The 25,067-nt window shown below is 40.0% G+C and overlaps 1 protein-coding gene across 1 annotated transcript in view; it reads left to right on the top strand.

The window, feature by feature from the left end:
• Inpp4b (inositol polyphosphate-4-phosphatase type II B) overlaps nt 1-25,067 on the top strand; it is a 672,431-nt gene that overhangs the window by 451,097 nt on the left and 196,267 nt on the right. Inside the window, exons 7-9 of the mRNA XM_055609049.1 lie at nt 6,768-6,886; nt 9,201-9,317; nt 9,800-9,876. Coding sequence (XP_055465024.1) covers nt 6,768-6,886; nt 9,201-9,317; nt 9,800-9,876 — 313 coding nt within the window. The remainder of the gene's footprint in view (nt 1-6,767; nt 6,887-9,200; nt 9,318-9,799; nt 9,877-25,067) is intronic.

Raw genomic sequence — 25,067 nt, 5'->3', positions numbered from 1 at the left:
AGTCTTCCTCAGTGGTCAGGAAGAAGCTGATCCTTATCAGAGAGGTGGTTGGATAAGAACAGTGTCACTGGGAGACCTGGAAGCAGCATGGTTATTGCTCTAAGCTCCTGTGTATATAAGACCACACATATGCTCTAGAGCGCTTCCTGTTCTTTGTCATGTGGGCTTTCTTGATCTTCACAGGTTTGGGTGTATGTCTTCAGGTTTCTTCAAGAACAGAGAACAGAACTCCTTACACTCACATCCAAGTCCAAGGCACACCTCCAACAGGCTTCCCTGGGTTCTATTTTTATGCTTTTAATTTTAAGGTTTTGTTGGTGTGTGCACCAGCACTTGGGGGACTGGGACAGGAGGGTCACAGGGTCAGCCTTCATTTGCACTCACACTCACATCACATTCATACATACAAAAACTCACACTCATAAACACATACATACACACATACTCTCACACACACATATACTCACACATACTGACACACACGCTCATAAACACATACATCCTTATATACACACTGATACATTCTCTCACAAGCATACTTACACTCACACAGAAATTCAAACATAAATACATACACATACATGCAAACACTATATTAATTATTTTTCTTGATATCATGACAAAGTACTTTGACAGCAGCAATTTAAATGAAAAAGAGCTTACTGTTTTCTTCAGGGCTCCAGGATTCTGCCCATCATAAGAGGGTGGTCATGGCAACAAGAGCAGGAGGCACCAGGTCACACTGCATCCACGGTCAGAAATTAATAAAAGATAAATGCTGGTGTTCAGCTCACGTTCTCCTTTTATCCTTTCTGGGCTCTGACCCAGTTCCAAGGGAAGTTACCGCTCACACAGTGAGTGACTCTTCTCGTCTCAAGCCAGTCCATATAATCTCTCACAGACGTGCACAGAGGCTTGTCTCAGAAGTGTTCTAGAGCCTGTCGAGTTAATAATCAATATAAACTATCGTAATTATGTTACATAGTTTATATGCAAATCTTACAGCATCTTTGTTGTTGCAGTGGGTCAAACAGTATTAGCCATTTGCAAGAAAGACACAAAGTTCTTCAGGTATGATCCAGCTATTAAACACAATTTTGTCTTTAGTCAAAAAACCATCTTGAGGCATCTTTGGTAGAGCACTGTCCCAGCACATATGATGCCTTGGGATCCATCTTCAGTACCATATAAACTGTGGACAGACATGTGCCTAGAATCCCATTATCAGGAAATAGAGGCAGTAGAATTTGAAGTTCAAGGTCATCTTCAGGAATACAGAAAGTTCAAGACTATCCTGGGATATATGATACCTTGTCTTGACAACAAAACAAAAATCCAAAATATTTCTTTTTTTTTTTTATTCAGTATTTCATTTCCCATATTTATCAATGTCTTCAAATTAACAACCACTTCAAATTTAAATGTATGCAGGCACAAAATAGCATATAATTTTGAAATTATATATTTAATGGAGTCATTCTTTACTTTTTTATTTTTATTTATTATTAGTTACATTTTATTAACTCTGTATCCCAGCTATATCCTGCTCCCTCATTCCTTCCCAATCCCTACCTCCCTTTCTCCCTCCCTGGTCTCCTCCCTGCCCCTTTCCAAGTCCACTGATTGGGGAGGAGCTCCTCCCCTTTCATCTGACCCTGGTATATCAGGTATCTTCAGGACTGGCTGCAAAGTCCTCCTCTGTGTCCTAGCAGGACTGCTCCTCCCTTGGGGGTGGGGAGGTCAAAGAGCCAGTCATTGAGTTCCTGTCAGAAAGTCCCTGTTCCCCTTACTAGGGTCACCCACTTGGTTACTGAGCTACCACTGGCTACATCCGAGCAGAGGTTCTAGTTATATCCATACATGGTCCTTGGTGGAGTGTCAGTCTCTGAAAAGACCCTGTGCCCAGATATATTTGGTCTTGTGGAGCTCCTGTCCTTTCCACGTCTTCCAAACTCCCCTTCTTTCATATGATTCCCTGAACTCTGCCGCAGGTTTGGTCATGGGTCTTAGTATCTTTTTAAATTATTTATTTATTTATTCACTTTACATCTCAATAGACCCCTCCGTCCTCTACTCCCCATCCCACCCTCTGTAGTTCCTCCCCCACCCAACTCGTGAGTCACATCAGTCCAGTCTTGCCCTGTGACTTGTGGAGCCAGGCCTGCCGGCGGAGGGGGTGACTAAGAGGCAGGCAACAGAGTCCATGTCAGAGACAGCCCCTGCTCCCCTTACTAGGGAACACACAGAAAGCCCGAGCCTCCCATCAGCTACATCTGTGTAGGAGGCCTAGGTCCAGTCCATGCATGACCCTTGGTTGGTGCTTCAGTCTTTATAAGCCCCTCTGGGTCTGATTTCTAGGCTCTGTTGGTCTTCTTGCAGAGTTCCTGTCACCTCCAGGTCTGTCTATTCTTCCCACCTCTTTTCTATAAGACTCCCTAAACTTAGCCCAAGAAACACTTAAAGAAATGCCTAATATCCTAAGTCATTAGAGAAATGCAAATCAAAGTAACTCTGAGATTCCATCTTACATCCATCAGAATGGCTAAAACCAAACACTCAAGTGACAGTACATGTTGTCGAGGATGTGGTAAAGGGGAATTTTGCACTCTCATTGCTGGTGAGGGTGCAAACTTGTACAACCACTTTGGAAATCAATCTGGTGCATTCTCAGAAAATTGGGAATAATTCTACCTCAAGACTTAGCTATACCTCTCCTGGGCATATACCCAAACGATGTTCTACCATACAACAAGCACATTTGCTCAACTATCTTCTATGTAGCTTCATTTTTAATAGCCAAAATATTTATTATATAGGCAGTGTCTCCTATGTTTCTCAATCTCCTCTGGCTAATTTTTACTAGAGAATTTTAGAAGTGTGGAAGCGCTTGTCATTGTACCCTCCCCTGACCCATTCACACATATCTATTCTCCATCTTAGTTCTTGGAGAAAGAGGGCAGACTTTGCCAGTTGCTACTTCCATTGAATTGTGTTGAGGCAATAAAGATTACTGAGCTTCACAGAAGAAAGAGGCCTTAGAGAGCAGGAGGTGGTTGCTTGGACTGTCTTTGAACACAGGCTACCTTGAAACTCGTCCCCTGTCCTCCCTCAGCCCCAGACCTCAACATGCTTATTCTCACACTGAAATCCATTGTTCAGAACTCCTTGAATTAGACAGTCGTATTATTCTCTGATACGCTTCAATTTAATCTTTAGGTATTTTTCTTATTTTATTAGCATAAATTAATTATACCTATGAGTTCCATTGTACATTTTCATGTATGTATATAATGTGTTTGATTATATTTTTACCATCCATTACTCTTTTGTCTCCTACTGAATCCATCCCTCTTCCCAATTACTTCCCTTTTACATTAATTAATTAATTAGTTAATTAATTTTTATATGTGATCTAGTGTGTTTAATTTAGGGTTTCTTTTTAGAAAGTTGTTTTTTGGCTATACCACTAAAAAATAGTCTCTCTCTGCTCCAGCAACCACTATATACCCATAGAGCTTTTGTGAGGCTTGGGGGGAGAATTAAAAAAAAAAAGCAAGAATTCAAAACTTTGTAGTCTTATAGTGTTATACATTAAGGAAGAACATTTATCGAGGGGACTTCTGGATTAGAGTCCCATGTGGTAACAGGAAGGAGTAAGGATGCTTTGGAAGATGGATATGATTTTGTAAGTATGTTTAAGTGTTCTTGTCTTAGTCACTTTGCTATGATAATAAACCATGACCAGAGCAATTTATAGAAGAAAGAATTTCATTTGACTAGTATTTTCAGAATGTTAGAGTCAGTGATGGTAGAACACAGAAAGAGCTGAGAGCTCATATCTTGACCCACACACAGGAGATAGCCTTGGGAATCACACAAATATTTTGAAATATCACAGCTCACCTCAGTGACACACCTCCTTCAATAAGGCTATACCCGTTAATTCTTCCCCAGCAGTTCCACCAATTAAGGACCAAGTATTCAAATATGTGAGCCTATTGGGACCATTCTCACTCAAACCACCACAGTTCTTTATTGACTACTAAATAATCCCAGGAGTAGCATACCTGTGCAGTACTCTCTGATTCAACCTTCACAAGTCCTCCAGAGCAGTTGCAGATCCATGTTTATCTGTTTCCCTTTATGACAAGTACTGTATCATAGACTGGCACATATAAAGAGATGCAATCTGGTAACAGTTCTGTCATTGGAGTAGAACTATGTTCATAAAATTTATTTTACATAAAAGTGAAGATCAAATACTCTTAAATATTAATATAACATTATTACTAAACATTAGTTTTACTTGTAAAAAGTCCATTCATAAGAGACTCATGTTCTTTCTGCCCTGACAGATGAGGCAATTGAATGGTAGTTTGTGATTTGTTTACTCTGTGCCAAAGAACTGGAAAACAGGAACTCCTGGGCTACATTTCAGGAATTCTGTTTGATCGCAGGATTTCTCTGAGCCTCTGACTGCCTTAGTATTAAGAAACAGTAAATGCTGTGGGCTGGTAGAAAGAAAAGAGATGAGCGCACAGCCTCCAATGTAACTAGTGTTGCCATGTTCTCTGTGCCTGGTTTTGAACATAAACAGTAACGGAATACAAACCAGTGCTCGTCCTAGCTCACTGTCAGGGCATCTGAAGAACTCACAGAACCTTCAGTTTTATGTGGTGTCTGTTCTTGCGGCAAGTGCACTTACAGGCTTTTGGCTGAAGCAGAATAGCTGCTCACTTCTGGGAATAACCACAGTCACAGTCAAGCCGGATAAGAACTCAAAAGAGATGTGACTTATTTTGATCAAAGGTGTCAAGAGCTTGTAACGCAGGGGTGAAGCTGCCACAAGAGAGTAGGTGAGGCGTGTGTGTTTGAAACCCAAAGCCTCTATCTGTAAACTCCAAAGATGCTTTTCAGCTTCAGTAGATGTTCACAGTGAATAGAAAACCAAGAGTGCTTAAATGAAACACATTCATAAGGCAAGTAAAGGAAATGATCAAAATAACCGCTCAAGAGCCGTGTGCAGGGATCTTCCAGGGAAAGTTTTCCAGTGACATTCTGTTACTGAAACTGTGTGTAGGTGCTTTATTATTTTCTTGTTTGTTTGCTTCTTTTCAAGTGTAGATTTATCAGGATAAATAACAAATGATAATGGCAGTGGGTCTTCCAAAGGCTGATAAGTTTTGTGAAAGAGATCAAGTAGTATGCCAGAGAGAGAAATGGGAATAAGGAGTTTTAATACATTTTGAATAGTGCAGGTAATGAGCAGAAGGCCTTAGAATAGTGAAGGTTAAATAAGCTGTGCCTATTTTTGTCCACCCATGGTTTACTTAGCTTTTGTGTTTTGCTTAAGTATGTGATTTCAGTAAGGAAAATTTAACCACAAAATACCAGACAGTAATAAAAGGACCCCAAAGTTTGGCAAGGAGTTAAGAAGTTAATCCCCTCCTGCTTCCCACAGCTTTGCAGAGTTATCAGGACTGGACCTAAAGCAGTCTGGCTGTTGGTTCCCCTTTAAAGCGCCTGTATCTTCTCCCATTCTGCTTCTATAAATAAGGTGGTCTGTGGGCCATTGAAGGGTGGTAATTACATCTATAAATTGCTTTGCTTCCAAGTTTCAAATTTAAGCTGTATTACCTTTCCCAGTGGCCTGGCAAATTGCAGAGGCTCCACCCCAGAGTGAAAACAGTCCCTCCTCCTCTGCCTGTCTTCTTGGTCGTGGAGTGGGGTGGGGATGGCCAGGACATCATGGCCATGACACACTCCCAGGCCTGCTTCTCCTTTACCCCAGCGGAAGCTGCAGCCAGTGGCTGCCCAGCAGTTTGACCCCTCTCTGCTGAGCAAGGGTACTTTTTATCACACTTAGTCAATTTCAAGAAGTAAAAATACTATTTCAAAATCATAGGGGAAATATAGGGAGGAGAGCAGATAACAGACCTACTGGAAAGGAGTATTTTTTTATTCCCCTTTATTTTTTTCCTTTTCCAAAACTAGGGAATGCTAAGTGAGAGGAGAAAATACTCCAGTGACTATGGGGCAGTGGCTGGCGCTGTAACAGGAGCCTGGCTGTGTCAAGGAAAAGTGTTTAGAATGTGCGGCCCCTGGGCAACAATTACCCAGTCCTTATCGGAGGTGCTCCCTCCTTGAATGATCCTGAATTCCAGACAGGGGGTTCTTTAACCCCAGCCTGCTTCCTCTTAGGCTTGAGCTCCTTCACTGTGGCGGGGTAATCACTCTTCCTGTTTCCTCAGAGTCGAAGACTGTAGCAGCCAGGTAGGGGAGGATTGTGAAGCGTGCATTCAGACATTTGCCCTAACAGAGCCAGTGTCAACAAGAGTCATCTTAGTGTCCTGGCTGTGGCCCAAATTAACTTACTTCATGCAAGAGTGTGAATGAAAGCCTAGGGGTTAATGACGAACTGAAGCCCCCACCGACCCTGAGCTGTGTGTGTGTGTGTGTGTGTGTGTGTGTGTGTGTGTGTGTGTGTGTACACATTCTCACACGCTGGTGCGGGGATCTCAGCGCACTCAAGACTTGCACTGTGCTGCAAATGTGGTCAGTGGAAATGAACTCTCAATTCAGCCTGGCAGCACGTGACTTCCTATTTCTGTAAGGTACTTCCAAGAGACTTCCTCTGTGAAGCCAGCTGAGAACCAGGACATTTCCTTCAGCAGCTAGACAAAGTTTATTTCAGCTCTGGACCGAAGTTTGCCCTGAGAGATCGAGTGAGATATTTTCTTTCTTTCTTTTTCCTCTGCTGCTGCCAGCGTGCAAGGATCTTGTGGCCCCTGTCAGCGATCGGAAACTGAATACAGTAGTGCAGATCTCAGTAATCCACCCCGTGGAGCGGACCTTGACGAGGTACTCCAGCACAGAAATTGTGGAGGTGAGTCGGACATGCGTTTCTCTCCGTGAGCTGTTGTCTCTGAGTGTCCTGTGCACGCTGCCCTCTCCTCCCCCCACCTCTCCCTCTCTCCCGCCCTCTGAACAGCTGACATGAGTTAGCCTGTGGTCTGTGGCCCTGCTATTGCTTTCGTCTGTCATTAAGGAGCACAGATCTGAGGTTTCTAAGCACATGCAGAGTAAGCACATTGAAAAAAATTTAAAAGGTTTTTGTTTCCTTTCACGGAAATCTTCTGAATTCCCAGACAATATTTGTTTATGTATATGTGTGTGTGTGTGTGTCTATGTACATTATCTATCTATATTGATTTTAAATAAAATGGAATGAGCACATTTAATGAAAGAAAAAGCATAAAGTACTCACAAAGTTCAAAACAGGTGAAGGGGTTTTCACACTGTTTTTTTCCTGGGCCCAGTCCAGACCAACAGTAAATACCTTAAGATCTCTGCCACCTGTGTCTTTCAAAGGACAGTGTTTTCCAGAGAAAGGGAGGTGATTAACTTGATTAGCTGTAATGTTTCCAGGCAAAAGGTGTGTAAATATTACTCATGGGACAGGAGGTTTCCTATTTACATTTATTGTTGCTAATACAACTCTCAGTGCCTATCGGAGGAAATTCATTATTGTGCTGGCCCAGATTCAACAAGGCAAATGTTTCCCTTCAGATGATTCTGTTCTGGTGACACACTTCACGACCTTAGCAAGGGAGAGATTCTTATTTGCACATCTGGGGCCCTGGAGCATGTACTCAACTCCTCCAGCTTCTCTCTTGTCTGTCTTAGGCTTGTGAGCCTCCACTGTTCAGAAGGAGGAGTGTCTCTGCAGGAACTTAGGCAGTCTGCTCTAGTCTTGGCTGGCTTAGCTCTCTGGCTGCCCTGAAGCAGTGGGTGGAATAGATGAATCAGACTGCACTGGAGCCCCTTCTATTATGAGACTGACCTAAATCCTGTGTGTAGCCCTGCATTTTCCCCTGCGTTTAGCCCTGACTCTGCTTCCTTCCTCTGACCCCCGGAACGCACTGCTGCATCTCCCACCTCTATGGAATAGGACTCTACCCCCTTGCATGCAGCCAGCCCCACATCCAGGGGTGCAGCCCCCTGGATGCACCCCTGAATCTGCCCTTTGGAGGCTTTAGGTTCTAACAATGGTCTAATGTATAGTTAGCATGTAGTTAGATTAAAGGTAGTCTTTCTCAAAGAAAGGCAGCTTGACTGATATTATCAAGTCTTTTCTTAGTGAAAACACTTCAGGTATTATTGGAACTTAGTTACTTTTTCTTTTGAACACTGTCAAATTTTAAAGTAACCTGAGTGCTTATAGTTTTGTCCCAATACCCTCATTATTCTCCTGTGACAAAACACACACATCCTAAAATTTATTATAATCAATCTAAAAGCAATTTATGTTGTTCACTTTAAGACTTTTATGTAGAATATACACACTTTTTTTTAGATGTTTCATTTTTTAGATGTCTTAAATGTGTCTGACATAGAACCAAGAAAAAGAACATGTTTCCTTTTGAAGAAAAGAATGAAAGAATGCGTGAATGAGTGAATGACTACCACAAGCTTTCAGACACTTTGGTAGACTGGGGTTTATTGAACTTTTAAAGCATTTTCAAATATATTTGATAGTGTGTATGTGTCTAAAATGTGATGTTAGATATCATCTTTCTAACAGTAACTTTTGAGAGAGTGAAATGTCTTGGGGACCATAATCTAAGCAATAATTTTATTTTCTGATGTATCATGCTTAAAGTTCTCATTTGTTTGCAAGTTGGTCTGTTAAACATCTAAAAGCAACCACACACATTTATTCAGGAGAGCTGTCAGTTGAACCAGAACAAGGAAAAAAAAAACACAAACATTTTTAAAGGATAGCAGAGTATACCCCAATGGTTTGCGAAGACAGCTTCATTCAATTTGGTGAGGCAGCATCTTAGATCATTTATCTAAATAATAAATGTATAATTATTATATTTTGTATATAGCTTTAAATGGGCTGGCAACTTGAACTAAAGAGAGGTTCTGAATATAATTTTTATAAACAAGGTATTTTTCAAGAGTTCTTAGCTACTTAAAGAAATGCAAGTTCATCTAGTCAGTAGGCCTCAGCACAATGGGGCCCTGGGCTCATGACCCACAAGAAACACTTGGCTCTTCAGATCTCTTTTAATAGAACTATTTTCTAGAAAAGCAGACAGAGACACACTCCCTGTGTTCCCATTTGTTCCTGCGTGCTGCCGGCTACAGTTGCTGCCTTAATGAATCCAAGTTTTCTGCTTATACTGTTTCAGGGAACAAAAGACCCACTGTTCTTGACGGGTGTCACATTCCCATCTGAGTACCCCATCTATGAAGAGACTAGAATAAAGCTGACAGTCTATGATGTCAAGGATAAGTCTCACGACACTGTAAGTACTTGAACTTCTTTCTCTGGGAATAGGGAAAGGGCTTCATGCTTTGCCAAGCTGTGGGACTTTGGGTGCTAGCAGCATTTTTAAAGAGGGCTGTTTGTACTGTAGTTCTAGTTGTCTTATGCGTGTAGTCATTTGACTTGTTACCAAAACGGCAATTGGTTAGGAGCAAAAGCTTGCTGAACAGACAGACCTATATCTTTTTTAAAAAGGCTAATTTGTTCCCTTGGCTTATTTTTTGCTTTAATTTTGAGCTGATTGGGTAATATTTTGGGGTGAAAGTAAGTGGCACAGATTAAAGAAGTGTTCAATTTTTTTTTTTTTTTTTTTTTTAGATGTTGTAATTACTAAAAACTAGAGATTGATGCTTCTCCACTCTCACTATTTATCTTCTGTTGTCAAATGAGTTGTCTCTTCTGGTTAGGCACATAGGTGCCCTGACACTGTCTGTGGAAATGTTTCTTATAACTCCCAAACAGGTGGTGATGTTGCTCAGAGACACAGAGAAGAGGGCATACCAGCCTTCCCCTTCAAGTACCTGTGATAAGGTGATGGTGTATGTGTTTTTAGGGCAGCAGAATGGTGGGATTTTAATAGCCAAAAGTGAAGCATAAGGCAAGGAAGAGTTTTGATGGCAGCTCTCCCAGCAGATTCCAAGGAGGGTTTTGGTTGACGCCAAGGGAGGCAAACAAGACTGAACAAACACAGAGGGGAATATGTAGTTGACTCTGCCTTTACTTAGATACATCAGTTCTGACATACTAACTCTATACAGTGTGGATAGAGGGACATGCACATGCAGCTCACTGGTGAGGTTATTTACTAGAGAAAAAATATAAATATAATGAGGGGATTTATATACATCTCAGAAAAGGGAATGCTCAATTCTCTTAAATTGTGGAAGCAATGCCCAACTACATGCATAGCACGTGCACAGACTAGAAATTGCCGTAGCCGTCTTTTGTAGTCTGTAAGGGAGAGAGTTATATGCCTGGGCGTCTGGATTTGTTTCACCTATCAGCTTTGTGACTAAGAGAGCTTATTTTCTGTATCTGTTTCTCCTTATATGTTTCCCTTGAGGGCCTACTGTAAGGACTAAATGAGTAAATGAACATAAACTGTTGAGGGTCCAGCATATATGGAGACACAGCAGCTACGGACTACTGTTACTGTAGTTATTGTTTTGCTAGTTGTCTCATAGCTACTAATAATAAGTAAAAGCCAAATTAAAGTTTAATGAACAAAATAATTTTCTGTATTTAGCAACTTTCTTCTTTTCTAAAAGACATTTTTAATTGAAATAGATTCTAGTTCAGCTGTTATTTATGTGAACATGGTTTCAAAGCTAACCACTCTACCCTGTATGCCCAGAAAGGGGGCTCATCCCTGGGAGAGACTAATTCTCTTTCTCCCAGAAGTCATTAGATGCCTAAAGATTTTTGTCTAAGAGTGAGAACCTTCAAATTCCCCCACCCCTATGTTGTCATGTCCATTGATATTGACATTTTCAGGTTGTGTTTATGCAGACAGTTCTAAGACAGACTGTTCCACAGCAGACTTCCTGGTAGTCTGAGTTTTACAATCTTTTCTTCCTATCTTCTGCATTGTATGTAAACTCAAGCAAAGGCAAGAATTTAGAGCATTTTTTCCGTTCTATTTTCTTGGGAGTTCTCTCTCTCTCTCTCTCTCTCTCTCTCTCTCTCTCTCTCTCTGTGTGTGTGTGTGTGTGTGGTGTGTAGTGTTTTCCATTTTTATTTTCTTGGTTAAGAGTGTAATGTGAGAAAAAGAGGAGTGTGCAGGGATCCACGAGGCCTAATGGATTATGCATAAAATCTCCAACTGTTTTCCCCTCTCCACAAACTTCTGTCAAACAAGAGGAAAAGGGCTGGAAATCATCCGGTGAGAAGGGGTGAGAGGAGACCTGGCGCTGATGGGTGGTGAGAGGCCAGGATAGCACTGTGCAGAGAAATAATAAGCGGAGGATGTGATGAGGACCAGGAAGGAAGGCAGAAGAGGTGGATTGGGGTGTATAACACACACAATTAAAGCGAATCCTTCACCAGCCCCGTGGCACACACAGAAAAGACAGAGATTGGAAAGGGTAGAGTTTTAGGAACACCATACCTCAGAAATGCAGGTTTGCCCCTCCCCCAAAGCCATGGTTGCTAAACTTTTAGCAATATTTTGTTGTCTTGATGACAAAACACCTAACAGAAGCAACTTAAGGGAAGAAAGGTTTTCTTTGACTCCCTGCTCAGGCATACTGTCTATCAGGCCTGGGAAGGAAAGCATAGCCAGCCAGAGGGGCAAGCAACTTGGTCCAAGGTGGCAAGAGCCTGCAACATGGCTCCTTTATATCTTGTTATATCAGGAGAGAGGGAGAGAGATAGAGAGAGAGACAGAGAGCCCATTCCTAGTGGACTTTACCTACAAGCTAGGGCACATGTCCAAAATGTTCCACAATCCCCAGAACAGTGGCACTAACTGAAGACAGTGTGTTCGGACACTTGAACCCATGGTTTACATTCACCACTGAAACCTTAACATACCTACTCAACTACTCAACGTGTCTTAACCTCCTACAGTCTCCTCCTCTCCAATGTACCTGTGTGTTAATCCCCCATGTTTTGTTTACTTATCAGTTACACATTTGGTTAGCTTTAGGTCTGGCAACCAACTATGTGCATTCCTTTAAGCTCTTCTTCTGTGATCGGCATTGTTATCATGTGTAGATGTCGAGTGAGCTGGAAGTCCTTGCTGTGGAATTAGATTTTTGGAGCTTGAACATGCTTAAGAGATGCAGCTGGCTCTCCTTCAAGAAATGTTAATTAAAGCATAACTTGTTCCTTAAAATAGCTGGTGATGGAAGAGTAAACAGAAACACAGTTCATTGATATTCTAATAGTCCCCGTGGATCCATGCAATCTTACATTTCTTTCCCCATCTCTTCAGGTTGTCTTTGGGGTGGGGAGAGGAAGTAGGTGGCTTAAAGTACAAGTTCTAAGTATTTGACAACCTAAGAGCTTTAGATCCTAATACTTCTAAAGCAAAATGAATGAGGCTCAATTTGTGTCTGATTGCTGATTTTACTCATAAACTTTAACTTTTTGATTCCAGCAAGTCTTTAAGCATATTGACCCAGAATAATTAGATCTTTTTATTGGTTAAATGCTAGTTGTCTGAGGCCAATGACCCGGTTGTTTGGTTCTTCCTATGAAGTTTATCATTGTTCAGAGCTAAGAGTTAGATGAATGTGGTAGTTCACTACTTTATGTTGCCTTGTAAATATCCTTGTGTTAGATGCTATCAGAGAGAAAAGGTGACATTTTCTCAGTACACACAATGCATGTATCACACTGTCACTTAGCTGTTCTCCTTATAGTCTTTGGAACAACTGGACCTGAGATTGATTATCTCGGGGGCTTCCATGGAAATAATCTTTCTAACAGATGTGAGGAGTCTAACTGTTGCTTCAGAATTACTGCTCCTCCATCACATGCTTCATAGTCCCCTGTGTGGTGACACTGCCCTCTGGGACAGACAGACAGGTACTGGTAGGCTAAGGGTGGAGGAGGAAGACAGGATGTGTCAACATCATTATCAAGATATCATAACAATTTGGTTCATCCTTCGTTATATATATTTAAAAAAATACCTTTTCAGGATGGTCTGCTCAAATAACCTGCTTCATGGTAGGGTTTAAAACCTGAGGCAGAAGCAGTTGATTTCCTGGGGCTTTGTTCTGGTCATGTGCAGCATGTAAAATCTCCTGGGATCTGAAACTTAAACTGATGCATTTCTCACAATGTTATTTATGATATTTGGCCCCAGGGACAAGCAGGGAAGTGGAGTCTTTCGTATTACTGTGGAAACTTCTGAGCAAGGAGAAACTGTGGCAAAGGATATCAGTATAAAATTTGTTTCTCTCCTCTTTCCCATGCAAGTTGGGGTGTTGGGAGATACTGGGCAAAGTTTCTTCAGCCCTGGCTGAGGAAGGCTCTCCAATCAGCTAGCATTTGATTATCAGAATATTGCTTTTGCCTGTGGTTGAATTTTGAATTTCTGCTCTATTTTGCAGAAGTACACATTGACCTTCTTTTTGCTCTAGGGATAAATAATCCTTTGCTCTATCTGCCACCAAATTAGTTCATAATATAAAATATGGTGTGGACACTGGACTATCCCTGGCTGAGGAGCTATAGCCTACAACACTTACAACCTCCAGTTACTGCTATGACATCCCACTAGAGCCTTACAGAAAATCATCCGTATCAACACTGGCTACAAATTTATTGCTTCCTGTGTTCTCTGCCCCAGGTAGATTAGCGTTAGTACAGATTAGTCCCTAGAACAAATTAGGCAGTTTTCTTTGTCTGTGATTTCTGCCTTGACTTTTTCAGAACATTCAGTCTAAATAGTTAAGATACAAGGTCTGTTATCAGGGAAAGTCATGGTGTGGTGGGAGACAGAAGGCCACTGGGATAATCCGCCACTAAAGCTCTACAAGTGCTCCAAGCACGCTTCTTTTCATTTACAAAGTTTAAGTGTGTAAGTATTTCAGTGTGTTGTCATTGTGGCCACTCTGAAGAGGCAGCCGGGGTCTAGTGGACTCCAGAAGATGCTAGAGATCTTTCCGTTCTCCAGGCTCTGCTTCAGTGCGGTAACGCGTACCCTGCTGGTAAGCTCTCCTTCACTCTAACCCCCACGGGATACTTTTACTTCAGTAGATGTGCTAAGAACAATTAAGATAGAGCTTAGAAGTTTAACATTACAAATGGAAATAAGTGTTTACCAGCAAGCTATAACCCAAGTTTTAAGCGCTTTTAAATCAAATATAACCAAATATTTATGTCCAAATATACTGTATAATGGAGTGGCTAACAACCATTCATAAAGAAAATAATAGTGGTTAAGACTATTAATGAAATTTCTAAGTTTATGGCACAAACTTTTGCTTTTTGTTTATTTGTTTATGTTTTATGTGACCTTTCAAGCACACTTTCTCTCAGCTCTGGCCTTTGGGAAAGTACAGGTTACAGTGGAAGATAGCGATCCACACAGGTGTTCATATTCTTCAGTTTACTACTCTTTCTAAAAGTGTTTGCCTCTTTCTACCTGATGAAAACTGGCATGCATTTAGAAATGGGATGCTTATTTTAAATTACTGTATAATTTACATATAATAACATGATGGATATGGAATGATGAGTTGATTAGCTATATATGCCCACATGACTCCTGCCCAAGATAGGATGTGAACCATTCCATTTATTCCAGAGATTTTCCTTGTGCCTTTATGCAGTTGAGTGATATCCCATACAAACTCAGACAATTACTGTCTCATATAGGTATTTCATTTATTCTTGAAGATTATGTGATTAAAATAGTATGGTGTGTTTCATCTACTGACTAATGACTTTTGCTTAACTTAATGTGTAGATTCATTCATTTGGTGTATGAATCAATCATCCTTTTTCATTGCTGAATTGAATGCTGTTTGTGACAGGCCATAATTTATTTATTCATCTCTTTATTGATAGACATTTAAGTTGTTCCTAGCATTTGACAATGATGAATAAAACATCAAATATCTATGTTTTTGACTTTTTGATTCTCTTGGATATATGCTGGGAGTGCCCTAGATCATAGGGCAGATTCATGATTACCTTTCCTAAGACAATGAAGTTATCCCATGCCTCAGTTTCTCCTTTTTACCTGATATAGCTATTTTTCATTTAGCAGAATTTCATGAATTGAACTTCCTGATTACTAATTACGTTTAAATCTTTATGCTTATTGAACATTTTTATTAGTGAAGTTTACAAGTTTTTTGCCTATTTTTTATAGTTTACTTTGATCATTATTTCTGAGAATTCTTTGTTTGTTTTGGACACAAATGTTTTTGTTGAATGGGTGTGCTACAAGGTTTCTTCAGTCTATGATCTAATAATTTCCTTAAGGATGTATATGAGAAGCTTTCTATTTTCTGAGGAGAAATGGAGAAGTAATTAGGGGAGTGTTGGGGTCAGGGAGTGTGACTGGGAAGAAAGGAGGAAAGGGAAGCAGAGGTTGGGATGTAAACAAATAAAAATTTTTAAGGTGAGTTTTTTTTTTCCTTAGTTTAAGGTTAATGATTCTTTTTAGAAATTGTAATAAGAACACTGAAGATCTCCATATTAAAAAGACTTTGTGTACAACATGGCACTTTAAAGTGCAGTCTCAATGTATAAATAATTTCTAAAAACTATTTATCTTGCATAATGAGAGTTTATGGCCAGGAAGTAGAGGTCCTTAATTACACTAGCCCTGTCCCCTGCACCATCCAATGGTTCTGAGTTTGCCAACTGTAAACTCTGTGCACAAGTCGAATCAACAGTGTTTGTCTGCATGAGACTGACATATGTCACTTAAAATAATATTCTCAAAGTTTCTCCATGTTATCTCTGTGTGGCTCTCCTGCTTTCTTAAGGCTAAATACTGCTCAGTCACATGTGCTTACTATATATTCTTTATTTGCTTGCTTATATATATGGGTTGGTTCTCTTTTCTCACAATTATGAATAGCACCGCAATGACACTGATGTGCAAATAACTCTTGGAAATTCTGATTTTAATGATTTTGGATAAATACACACAAATACAATTGCTGTATTATATTAATTTTTAATGTTTCTGTGGAAGAGTCCAGAAAGGGCCTAATAATCCCTGGATTTCTTTTCATCTTTGTTGGATGTTACTTCATTTTTCTGAAGTTTGTGTGGTATGTGTGACTTCTTAGTGTCATACGGTGTGACAGTCTCTCACCAGTTTACACCTTAACTTTTCTCCACTCTGCCCTCCCACCTCTTTCTTTCATTCCCCCTTTTCTGCAACATATGTGTCAAGTACATTCTGCCCTAGGTTGCTTTGTAACTGCTTTGTGGTCCCTCTCTGATTCCTAGTCTCCCTGACTCCCATCTCACACAGAGCTACTTCTAGATCACCCCTTCAAGGATTTTATTAGTGTCTTTTCCTCTTTTTGTTTTTGTTTTGGACTTCCACAAAAGAGCAGAGCATATTCACTGCATCCTCTCATTTTCCACAGTAAGATTCTGCTGCCTGAGCAGAGCAAGGCTGGCTCTTTGCAGTTGAACATGAAAACATGTTTACTAAGGGGCTGAAAACACAATATCTGAGCCCTGATACTGTAAAACTAGCAAAGGAAAGTTGCCATTCCTGGAATTAGTTACTCTGCTTAACTTGGGCCAGGAGAGGCAAGTTCCCAGTCTGTTTGGAAAGATGAACAGCTTTATTGCTGTTGATCTCTTGAGGACAGTAGCATTGTATAAACAGTACCTACTAGTGCCCCATCTCAGTACAGCATTCAGCTATGCTGTTGTCTTGGTTGTTTACTGTTGTAGAGTAATATGGGTACTGGGAAGTTTTATTGTTTTATTTATTCACTATAAAAGAGCATTTTGAAGACTGAGGGTGCTATAGGAGACTCACAGATTGAGCCTGTCCTATCCTCAGACTGGAATCATGCCTACTCATTAAGTCTAATTTGAAGAGAGCCTAATTGGGAGTTTAGAAGTATTTCTGATCTCTCATCACAAGGAAATAGGATTTCAGGGGTGAGCTTTGACGTGAACCACATGTTCAAAGAGTGACGTTCCCTCTTTCTTTTTGGGTGGGTAGTGATGCCCAAGGTTACACCAAGGGCGTCAGGCAAGAAAAGCAAACAGTCGACCTCTGAGCTACAGCTCCTGGTATTAGCTGTTGTTTCAAAACCCCTATGGTTGCTGCACTGTACTGGAAATCACTGCTACATGAACAGGATTATGTACCAGTGATTTGCTAACTATACGGGGGAAAATATAATAATTTTCAAGTATGTTTTGTAAATGTTACACAAGTTGAATACCAAAACCTGAGGAGTGTTTATAGACTTATGACCAAATTGCAGTTAAAAATATAGGAATAAAATTGCAAATACACTAGTATATCCTACAGTTTATCTAATGAGAACGCATAAACCTGAATCAACGAAGTTACTTTAGGAAAGCAAGAGTAACTCAGTACCACCTCCTCTGTCACTGTGGCCCATATTGTTAGTAACTGGAGAAGAAAATTGGGTGCAAAGGAGACATGTAATAGTGTGTATTTGCTAAAGTGATAAATGGGTTATAAGAACACAAAATAAATACCAATAAGGTCTAATAAATCTTTTAAATACTTAAATAGGAAAATCCATTATATACTAAACTAACTAAATAATATTATAGCTAACATTATTAAGCATTTCCTGGAGGATATTAGCAATGAAAAAATATAAATACGTGTGGAAAAAAAGTGCAAACCATTCTCTTTAATCTGATAGAAATACCAAAATGCTTCAAGAGACTTTAACAAATAAAGACCAATATTATTATTTGGTAAGATATATACTATAATTGATTGGTTACAAACTGTGTTAGTTACTGCTCTATTGCTGTGAGGAGACACCATGCCCAAAGCAATTCTTACAAAAGAGAGCATTGAAATAGGGCCTTAGTTACAGTTTTAGAGGTTAGTCCATGATCATCATGGCAGGAAACAGACAAGCAATGGCACTAGCAGTGGCTGAGAACTTTATATTGTGATCCACATTCAACAGGTATTGGGGAAGGGAGGGAGGGAAAGAGAGGTAGGGGGCTGGATGGGCTTTTGAAACCTCAAAGCCCACCCCCAGTGGTACACATCCACTAACAAGGCCATACCTCTTAATTTTTCCCAAACAGTTATGCTACCTTGTGACTAAGTCTTCAAACATGTGAATCTATGGGATCCATTCTCTTTCAAGCCACCACATGGACATTCATAAAGTAGTAGCATCTTCTTTAATAGTGTTAGCTTCTTTAATAGCATTAATTACTTAAAACAGTATATCTTGTGGAGGATATGATCTTTTCAAATGAGGAATATATGTTTGAACAGAAAATCAAGTAGAAATTTCCTTAAGTTTAACTTATAATTGTAATGTGGTTTTAAAAGAATTTTCAAAAGTTCCTTTCTGTTTAAAGTGATATAAGAGGGCTGGAGAGATGGCCCAGAGGTTAAGAGCACTGTCTGTTCTTCCAGAGGTTCTGAGTTCAATTCCCAGCAACTATATTGTGGCTCACAACCATCTACAGTGTAATCTAACCCAGTCTTCTGGCTTGCGGGCGTATATGCAGGCGTATATGCAGGCAGAACATTTTATACGTAATAAATAAATAAATTTGGGCTGGAAAGATGGCTCAAAGGTTAAGAGCACTGGCTGCTCTTCCAAAGGTCCTGAGTTCAATTCCCAGAAACCACTTGGTGGCTCACAACCATCTATAATGAGATCTGATGCCCTCTTCTGGTGTGCATCAGACAGAACACTGAACACATAATAAATAAATCTTTAAAAAAATAAAGTGATAAAAGTTAGATAAAATTTTTAGTTTATGGGGAGAAAAATCAATGTCTCAGAATTGCCAAGGATATTTTTAAACATAGTAATAACAATTACCTTCTCAGGTATGAAAATATAACATTAAAAGGATTGCAATTAAATTTGTATGATGTCACAGAAACATACAAACAGAGACGTAAAACCTATTTGATCCAGAGATTGACTACAGGACACATGCTATTTTAATATTGTTGGGACAGCATTAATTCATCAAGTAAATGATGGAGGAGTATTTTACAAAATAAATTGATATGGTAACTAATTATGTGCGAGAAAATTATGAAGTCATTATGTTCCATAGGAAAACATACATTTCAATAGATTTACAGTTTAAAAAAAAAGCTGAAAGAATATATTGTACAGAAGTCTGGGGCAAGAGAAACTTTCTGAAGAATGGTACTTCCAGAAGATGTATATGGCTATTCATGACTTGATGGTAATCTAAGTTTTATATATATGAAAATGTGCATAAAAAAGAAATAAAATAGATGAAGAAAATTATTGCAATTTGAAGCCAAAGACTTAATCTCTATAATATGAAAATTACTATATGACAAACATAATGAAAATTGGCCAAAGAATTGAAGAGACAGTCTTCAGAAAAGTTAAGTCAGAAAAATGTTCCCATGTTCTTTGGTTAGAAACACAAACTTAGGAAAGTAATGTGATTCCTATGTCACAAGACTGAAGCATTTTGAAGACCATCTCTGGCAGGACTGTAACAAAAGTGTATTCTTTTAAAATGCTGATGGAATGTCTTTTTTATTTTCAAAACATTATCTATGGGATCTTTTCAAATAAAAGGTTAGTACACATTTGATTCAGCAATATTACTCCTTGTCATCAGCCCTGTAGGACTGAAACACCAAGACCTAAGAGTACCTGCAATTGCTCATAATGAACATTCTGTGAGGAGTCTGGCTCACCACAGTCACTGGGGAAATGTGTATAAACTAAGGTACAGACACCCAACAGGACATCATAAAGGCCTTTGTAAAAAAAAAAAAAAAAGGACAGAATGCACATGGTATATACTTACTTATAAGTGGATATTAGAGATATAGGATAAACATACTGAAATCTGTATACCTAAAGAAGCTAAGCAGGAAGGAGGACCTGGGTAAGATGCTCAATCCTCATTCAGATAGGCAAATGGGATAGACATCAGAAGAGGGAGAAAACAAGGAACAAGACAGGAGCCTATCCACAGAGGATCTCTGAAAGACTTTACCCAGCAGGGTTTCAAAACAGATGCTGATGCTGATAGCCAAACTTTGGGCAGAGTTCAGGGAATCTTATGAAAGAAGTGGGAGATAGAAAGACCTGAGTTCCTGGGACAGGAGCTCCACAAGGAGACCATCAGAACCAAAATATCTGGGCCCAGGAGTCTTTTCTGAGACTGATACTCTAACCAAGGACCATACATGCAGCTAACCTAGAATCCCTGCACAGATGTAGCCCATGGCAGCTCAGTCTCCAAGTGGGTTCCTTTGTTAGGGGAACAGGGGCTGTCTCTGACATGAACTCAGTGGCTCTCTCTTGAGGTGGTAAGCAGCCTTACCAGGTCACAGAGGAAGACAATGCAGCCAGTCCTGATGAGACCTGATAGGCTAGGGTAAGAGGGAAAGTGAGGAGGACCTCCCCTATCAGTGGACTAGGGGAGGGACATGGGAGGAGAAGAGGGAGGGGAGGGCAGGATTGGGAGGAGGTGAGGGAGGGCACTACAGCTGGGATACCAAGTGAATCAGTTTTAATAAATAAAAAATAAAAAGATAAAACGACACTTCCTGAAACATGTGAAGACTCTCTGACCTATGTAGGAGGAAGTTCACCTGGGCTGTTGGATATCACATAGAAACTGGACTTCTCATGCTAGTAGAGTCAGTAAGCTATTATTCATTCATGTTTGCACCTGGACCTCACATCAATCATGTGCTAATTAAATCATCTGGTCTCCGACTAACCCCTGAGTTCCATGAGTGAAATTGGAGCCCTGATCTGAAAGAGCTCATTTCTACTTTATGTTCTTTTCCTCTAGTCTGGGCTCTGCCCTGCTCTGCTCAGCTTCAAGTTTTCTTCAGCTGTTGCCACTTGCCTGGAGGCTTATCCCTTATTGTCTGTCTGATCATCAGTGGTGTGTGTATCTACCCTGCAGCCCTTTGACACAGCTGTCTCTGTGGGTGGATGTTTAGTAAGCTTGCCATTTGATGGCCGTGAACCCTTGAACAGCCCAAATGTGAGCACTGGGGAAATGTGTCTTGTATTAGATTCCTACTAATGCTTGGCTTTGCAAAACTGAAGTGAGATGCATTGCCAAAATATTTCTTCTGTCTTGAAAGGAGCAGCAGTTAGTTATTCAAAAGCTTTCAAAGTTCTGGCTAGGCATAGTTTTTAATTACTGCAAGTTTATGTACACAGCACAGTGAGAAAAAAAAGTTCTAAAGAAACATAGGCTTTTCTGGGAGTCATTTGAATGGAATGATAATTATAACCAGCTTAGGTTGAAGTGAAAATTATTTTTAAATGAATGGAAAAGCCATGTGTGCATCATGAGGAGGTGATGGTCCACGCTGATTAATGTTAAGGGGCATCTGTTTCCTCATTACAAAGACTTTGTTCTCATCTTGTCATGGTTTTGGATTTTTGAGTGTCCTGCTTTAAGTCTAACAGTCTTTTAAGGTATGCTCATAGAGGAGGTCTCTAAGAGTGCTGTGTTGGCATGACTTACTAAGGAATTCAGTGTGAGTGTACAATGGGATTAGTCTTGACTACAAACTGTAGAAATAGTTCTGAACCCTGAAGAAACTTGCTTTTGGAAGGTGCCATGGAGATTTATTTAATTAGATATGCAGCTTATTATTTTTATATTGCATGTAGATTTTTTAAATTGTCAGTTGAGTTTTTTTAAAGAAAGTATTGATAGACATAATGTATTCAACTATGATTTCACTCTGCTTCCACTTAGAATTTGACAAAACTGTTTTAGCTGGTACAGTTGCTTGTCATTCTCAGATTTTAGCTGAGAAGTGGTGGAAGGTTCAGTGCTGCTCCCTCGGGCCCCGGCACAACAAAGAAACCTAGGGCCTTATCTTAGAAACTCTAGACTATAGTGGTTCATACCTACACACAAATTAAAGTATAACTCTGTACCTAAATATTCACAAGTTGGTGTGTGTGTGTGTGTGTGTGTGTGTGTGTGTGTGTGTGTGTGTGTGGTGTTAGGTACAGCTTTAAAATTTTAATCCAAGGCTCAAGTTCCATTAGCTGAAAAAAAAAAAAAAAGATCAAGATATACTTGGAAATGTTATTCAGAGAATTGCAATGTTCGTCCCAGTTCTACAAAGAAACTTTCCAGTTCTTGCAGCCTGGAGGCAGGGCATGCCTTTTAGATGGAGTGTCCTTGCCTTCTTCTCCTATCTTCAACATATGTATGAGTTACATATTTACTACTTCCTGTAACCTAAGAAAGTATCAGAGGAAGATGATACCAATAAAGATGGACAACTGTAGTGTCTGGTTGGCACTCTCCCATAGTGCGGGTCTTTAGTTGGGCAAGGCGTTGGTTGGACATTCCCTCAATCTTTGCTCTATCTTTATCCCTGCACATCTTGTAGGCAGGGTAAATTTTGGGTCGATGTTTTTGTAGGTGGGTTGGTGTTCCCCTCCCTCTGCTAGGATACTTGTCTAGTTACAGGGTCTCCTCTTTCATCTCTATGGCTATGCTACTAGAAGCCTAAGTGACCCTCATTTCCTCCCAGGATCTTACCCTGTCTTAAGTCTCCAGCTTTTCTCAGAGATGAGCCCACCCTCAGTTTTTCTTTTCTCTACAGGCATCTGTCCTCTTGCCCCCACTTTCCCCAGGTCCAATCTCTACCCTCATATCTCTCTACACCCCATTCCTACCTTGCTCCCACTCTTCAGCCACTACCTCTGCCTATACTGTTTCCCCTTCTGAGTGAGATTTATGCATCCTCCCTTGGATTCTCCTTGTTATTTGTCTTCTTTGGTTTTGTGTCTTGTAGTATGTTTATCCTGTATTATATAGCTAAAATATACTTATAAGTGAGTGCATAGCATGTGTGTCTTTCTAGGTCTGGATTATGTAACTCAGAATGATTTTTTTTAATTTCTTTCCATTTGCCTGCAAATTTCATGATTTCTTTGTTTTAATACCTGAGTAGTAGTCTATTTTGCAAATGTGCACAATTTCTTTATCCATTCTTTTGTTGAGGAATATCTTTTTCCAGATTCTGTTTCCAGAACCTTTTTCCATCTTTTCCATCATGTTTCCAGAATCTGGCTATTACGAATAAGGCTGCTATGAACATAGTTGAACAAGTGTCTTTGTTGTATGGTGGAGTGTCTTTTGGATATATATCCAAGAGTGATATTGCTACTCAGCTAAGTCCGTAGACAGGACCCAATGAGAGTTGTCCTCTGAAAGGCCCTACCCAGCAGTGCCTCAAAACAGATGCTGAGACTCACAACTAAACATTGGGTGATGTCTTGGGGGTCTTGTGGAAGAGTAAGAGGAAAAAGAAAAGAACCTGGAGATGGGAACTCCACAAGAAGACCAACAGGGCCAACTAACCAGGAGCCACAGTGACTTGATGAGGCTGAAGCATCAACCAAAGACCATGCATGGACTAGACCTAGACTCCCTACAAAATATAGTCAGTGGGAAACTTAGGCTTCATGTGGGTCCTCAAGTAAGGAAAATAGGGACTGCATCTGACACAGACTTTCCTGCCAGCTCTTTGATCACTTCTCCCTGGTGGTACCACAGGGGAAAGGGACAGGCTCAGTTCTGATGTGACTTGACAAGCTGGGGTGGACAAGAAGAGCTGTTCCTCTTTTCAGAGGAATAGGCAACAGGAAAGAAAGGAGAGAGTGAGGGTGGGGCTGGGAGGCAAGGTGGGAATGGGGCTACAACCAGGATGTAAAATTAATAAAAAAATAAATGAATTTTAAAAACAAAATTAAACTAAAAATGAATAATCATATAAAGAAGAATTTTGAAACCCCACCAAGATATTTAAGAAAAAAGGTCTGAACAGTATGGAGATAAAGCAAACATATAGAGAACAACCATATCAAGAATATGTCACAGTTTAAGTCAAGGTTACACTGCTTTATACCTCCTCATAGATTCCTTTACAAACAGGATGGTATCTTGAGAGTTGAAGACACAGTTTAATGCTAGTGTCTCTAGTCTCAGAGCTGCTACAGTTGGTGTGGATGACAGAGCTCAACCTCTACTTTCATGAAGTGGAGACTTCAGTACTTGCACTGTCGCTGACTGGAAGGAAAATGTAAAACTCCTGCAAAGTTGCTTTAGGAAAGCAGAGTGCAATGGGAATACCAGTGCTCGTCATATGCTGCTTATTTTTCACTCAAGGATCTTGGAATGACACGGTATAAGTCTTAGAGAAGACTGGATGGTGCCAAACTCCATCAGGTTAACTGTCTCTGCTGAGTACTCTTCAGCCTGATACTTCTCTGCATTCTTGCTGGGTGATGGGTGGCTGGTCCAGCTCTGTATGATGCTTCAGGGCCAGGTCACTCGATATCTGTGAAGGGATATGAACAAAACATTTTTTTCTAAATTTTTTTAATTGCTCAGATATTCTACCTTCTGATACTGTGACATTCATTTCCTGATTGTCCCTTTGTTTCAGAAAGAAAAGGAAAACTGCAAAGTGTGATGACTGTACATTCATGCTCATACTTTCCACTCTAACGAAGTCATCTTGATTCCTTGTTCTCATTTCTGTCCCATTGTATTGGGCAATGTATCTATAGGTCTATTTTCTGGAATGACTTCTGAGAAAGAATGAGAGGGACAGAAACACAATCTTCTTATTCTTGTTGTACTGACCAGAAAGACACCCTGACCCTCTTTCTGTCCCAGTAACCATCCAGTTTGATATTTTGAGATGCCATTTCTACTGCAAGAAATCAAAGGTCTTTGTAGAATTCTTTGACCTTGGACATGGCATGAAGTAAAAATCAGTGAGAAAATAGTTGTCTATGCTTCTTCTAGCCTTCCTCTTTCTTTTTTTGTTTATAGATGTGTTAGAAAGAGGGAAAAGATTAGCTGAATAGCTCTTGTATAACTCAATCTCATGAAATTCATGAATAGCTAACTAGACTAGATTATTTGAAACATCTAAAAATATCATCATGCCCAAAGTTTGCAAAAAGTTTGCTCACTCCTAAAGATTGACCAGTTACACACTCAGAAACATCAAGGATCACTGAAAGAAAGGAATAAGTGACATTAATTTCAT

The sequence above is a fragment of the Psammomys obesus genome, unplaced genomic scaffold (assembly GCF_907164565.1).
Source record: "Psammomys obesus unplaced genomic scaffold, mPsaObe1.curated_primary_1811, whole genome shotgun sequence".
Lineage (NCBI taxonomy): Eukaryota > Metazoa > Chordata > Mammalia > Rodentia > Muridae > Psammomys > Psammomys obesus.
This window is presented reverse-complemented; position numbering and strand designations above follow the sequence as displayed.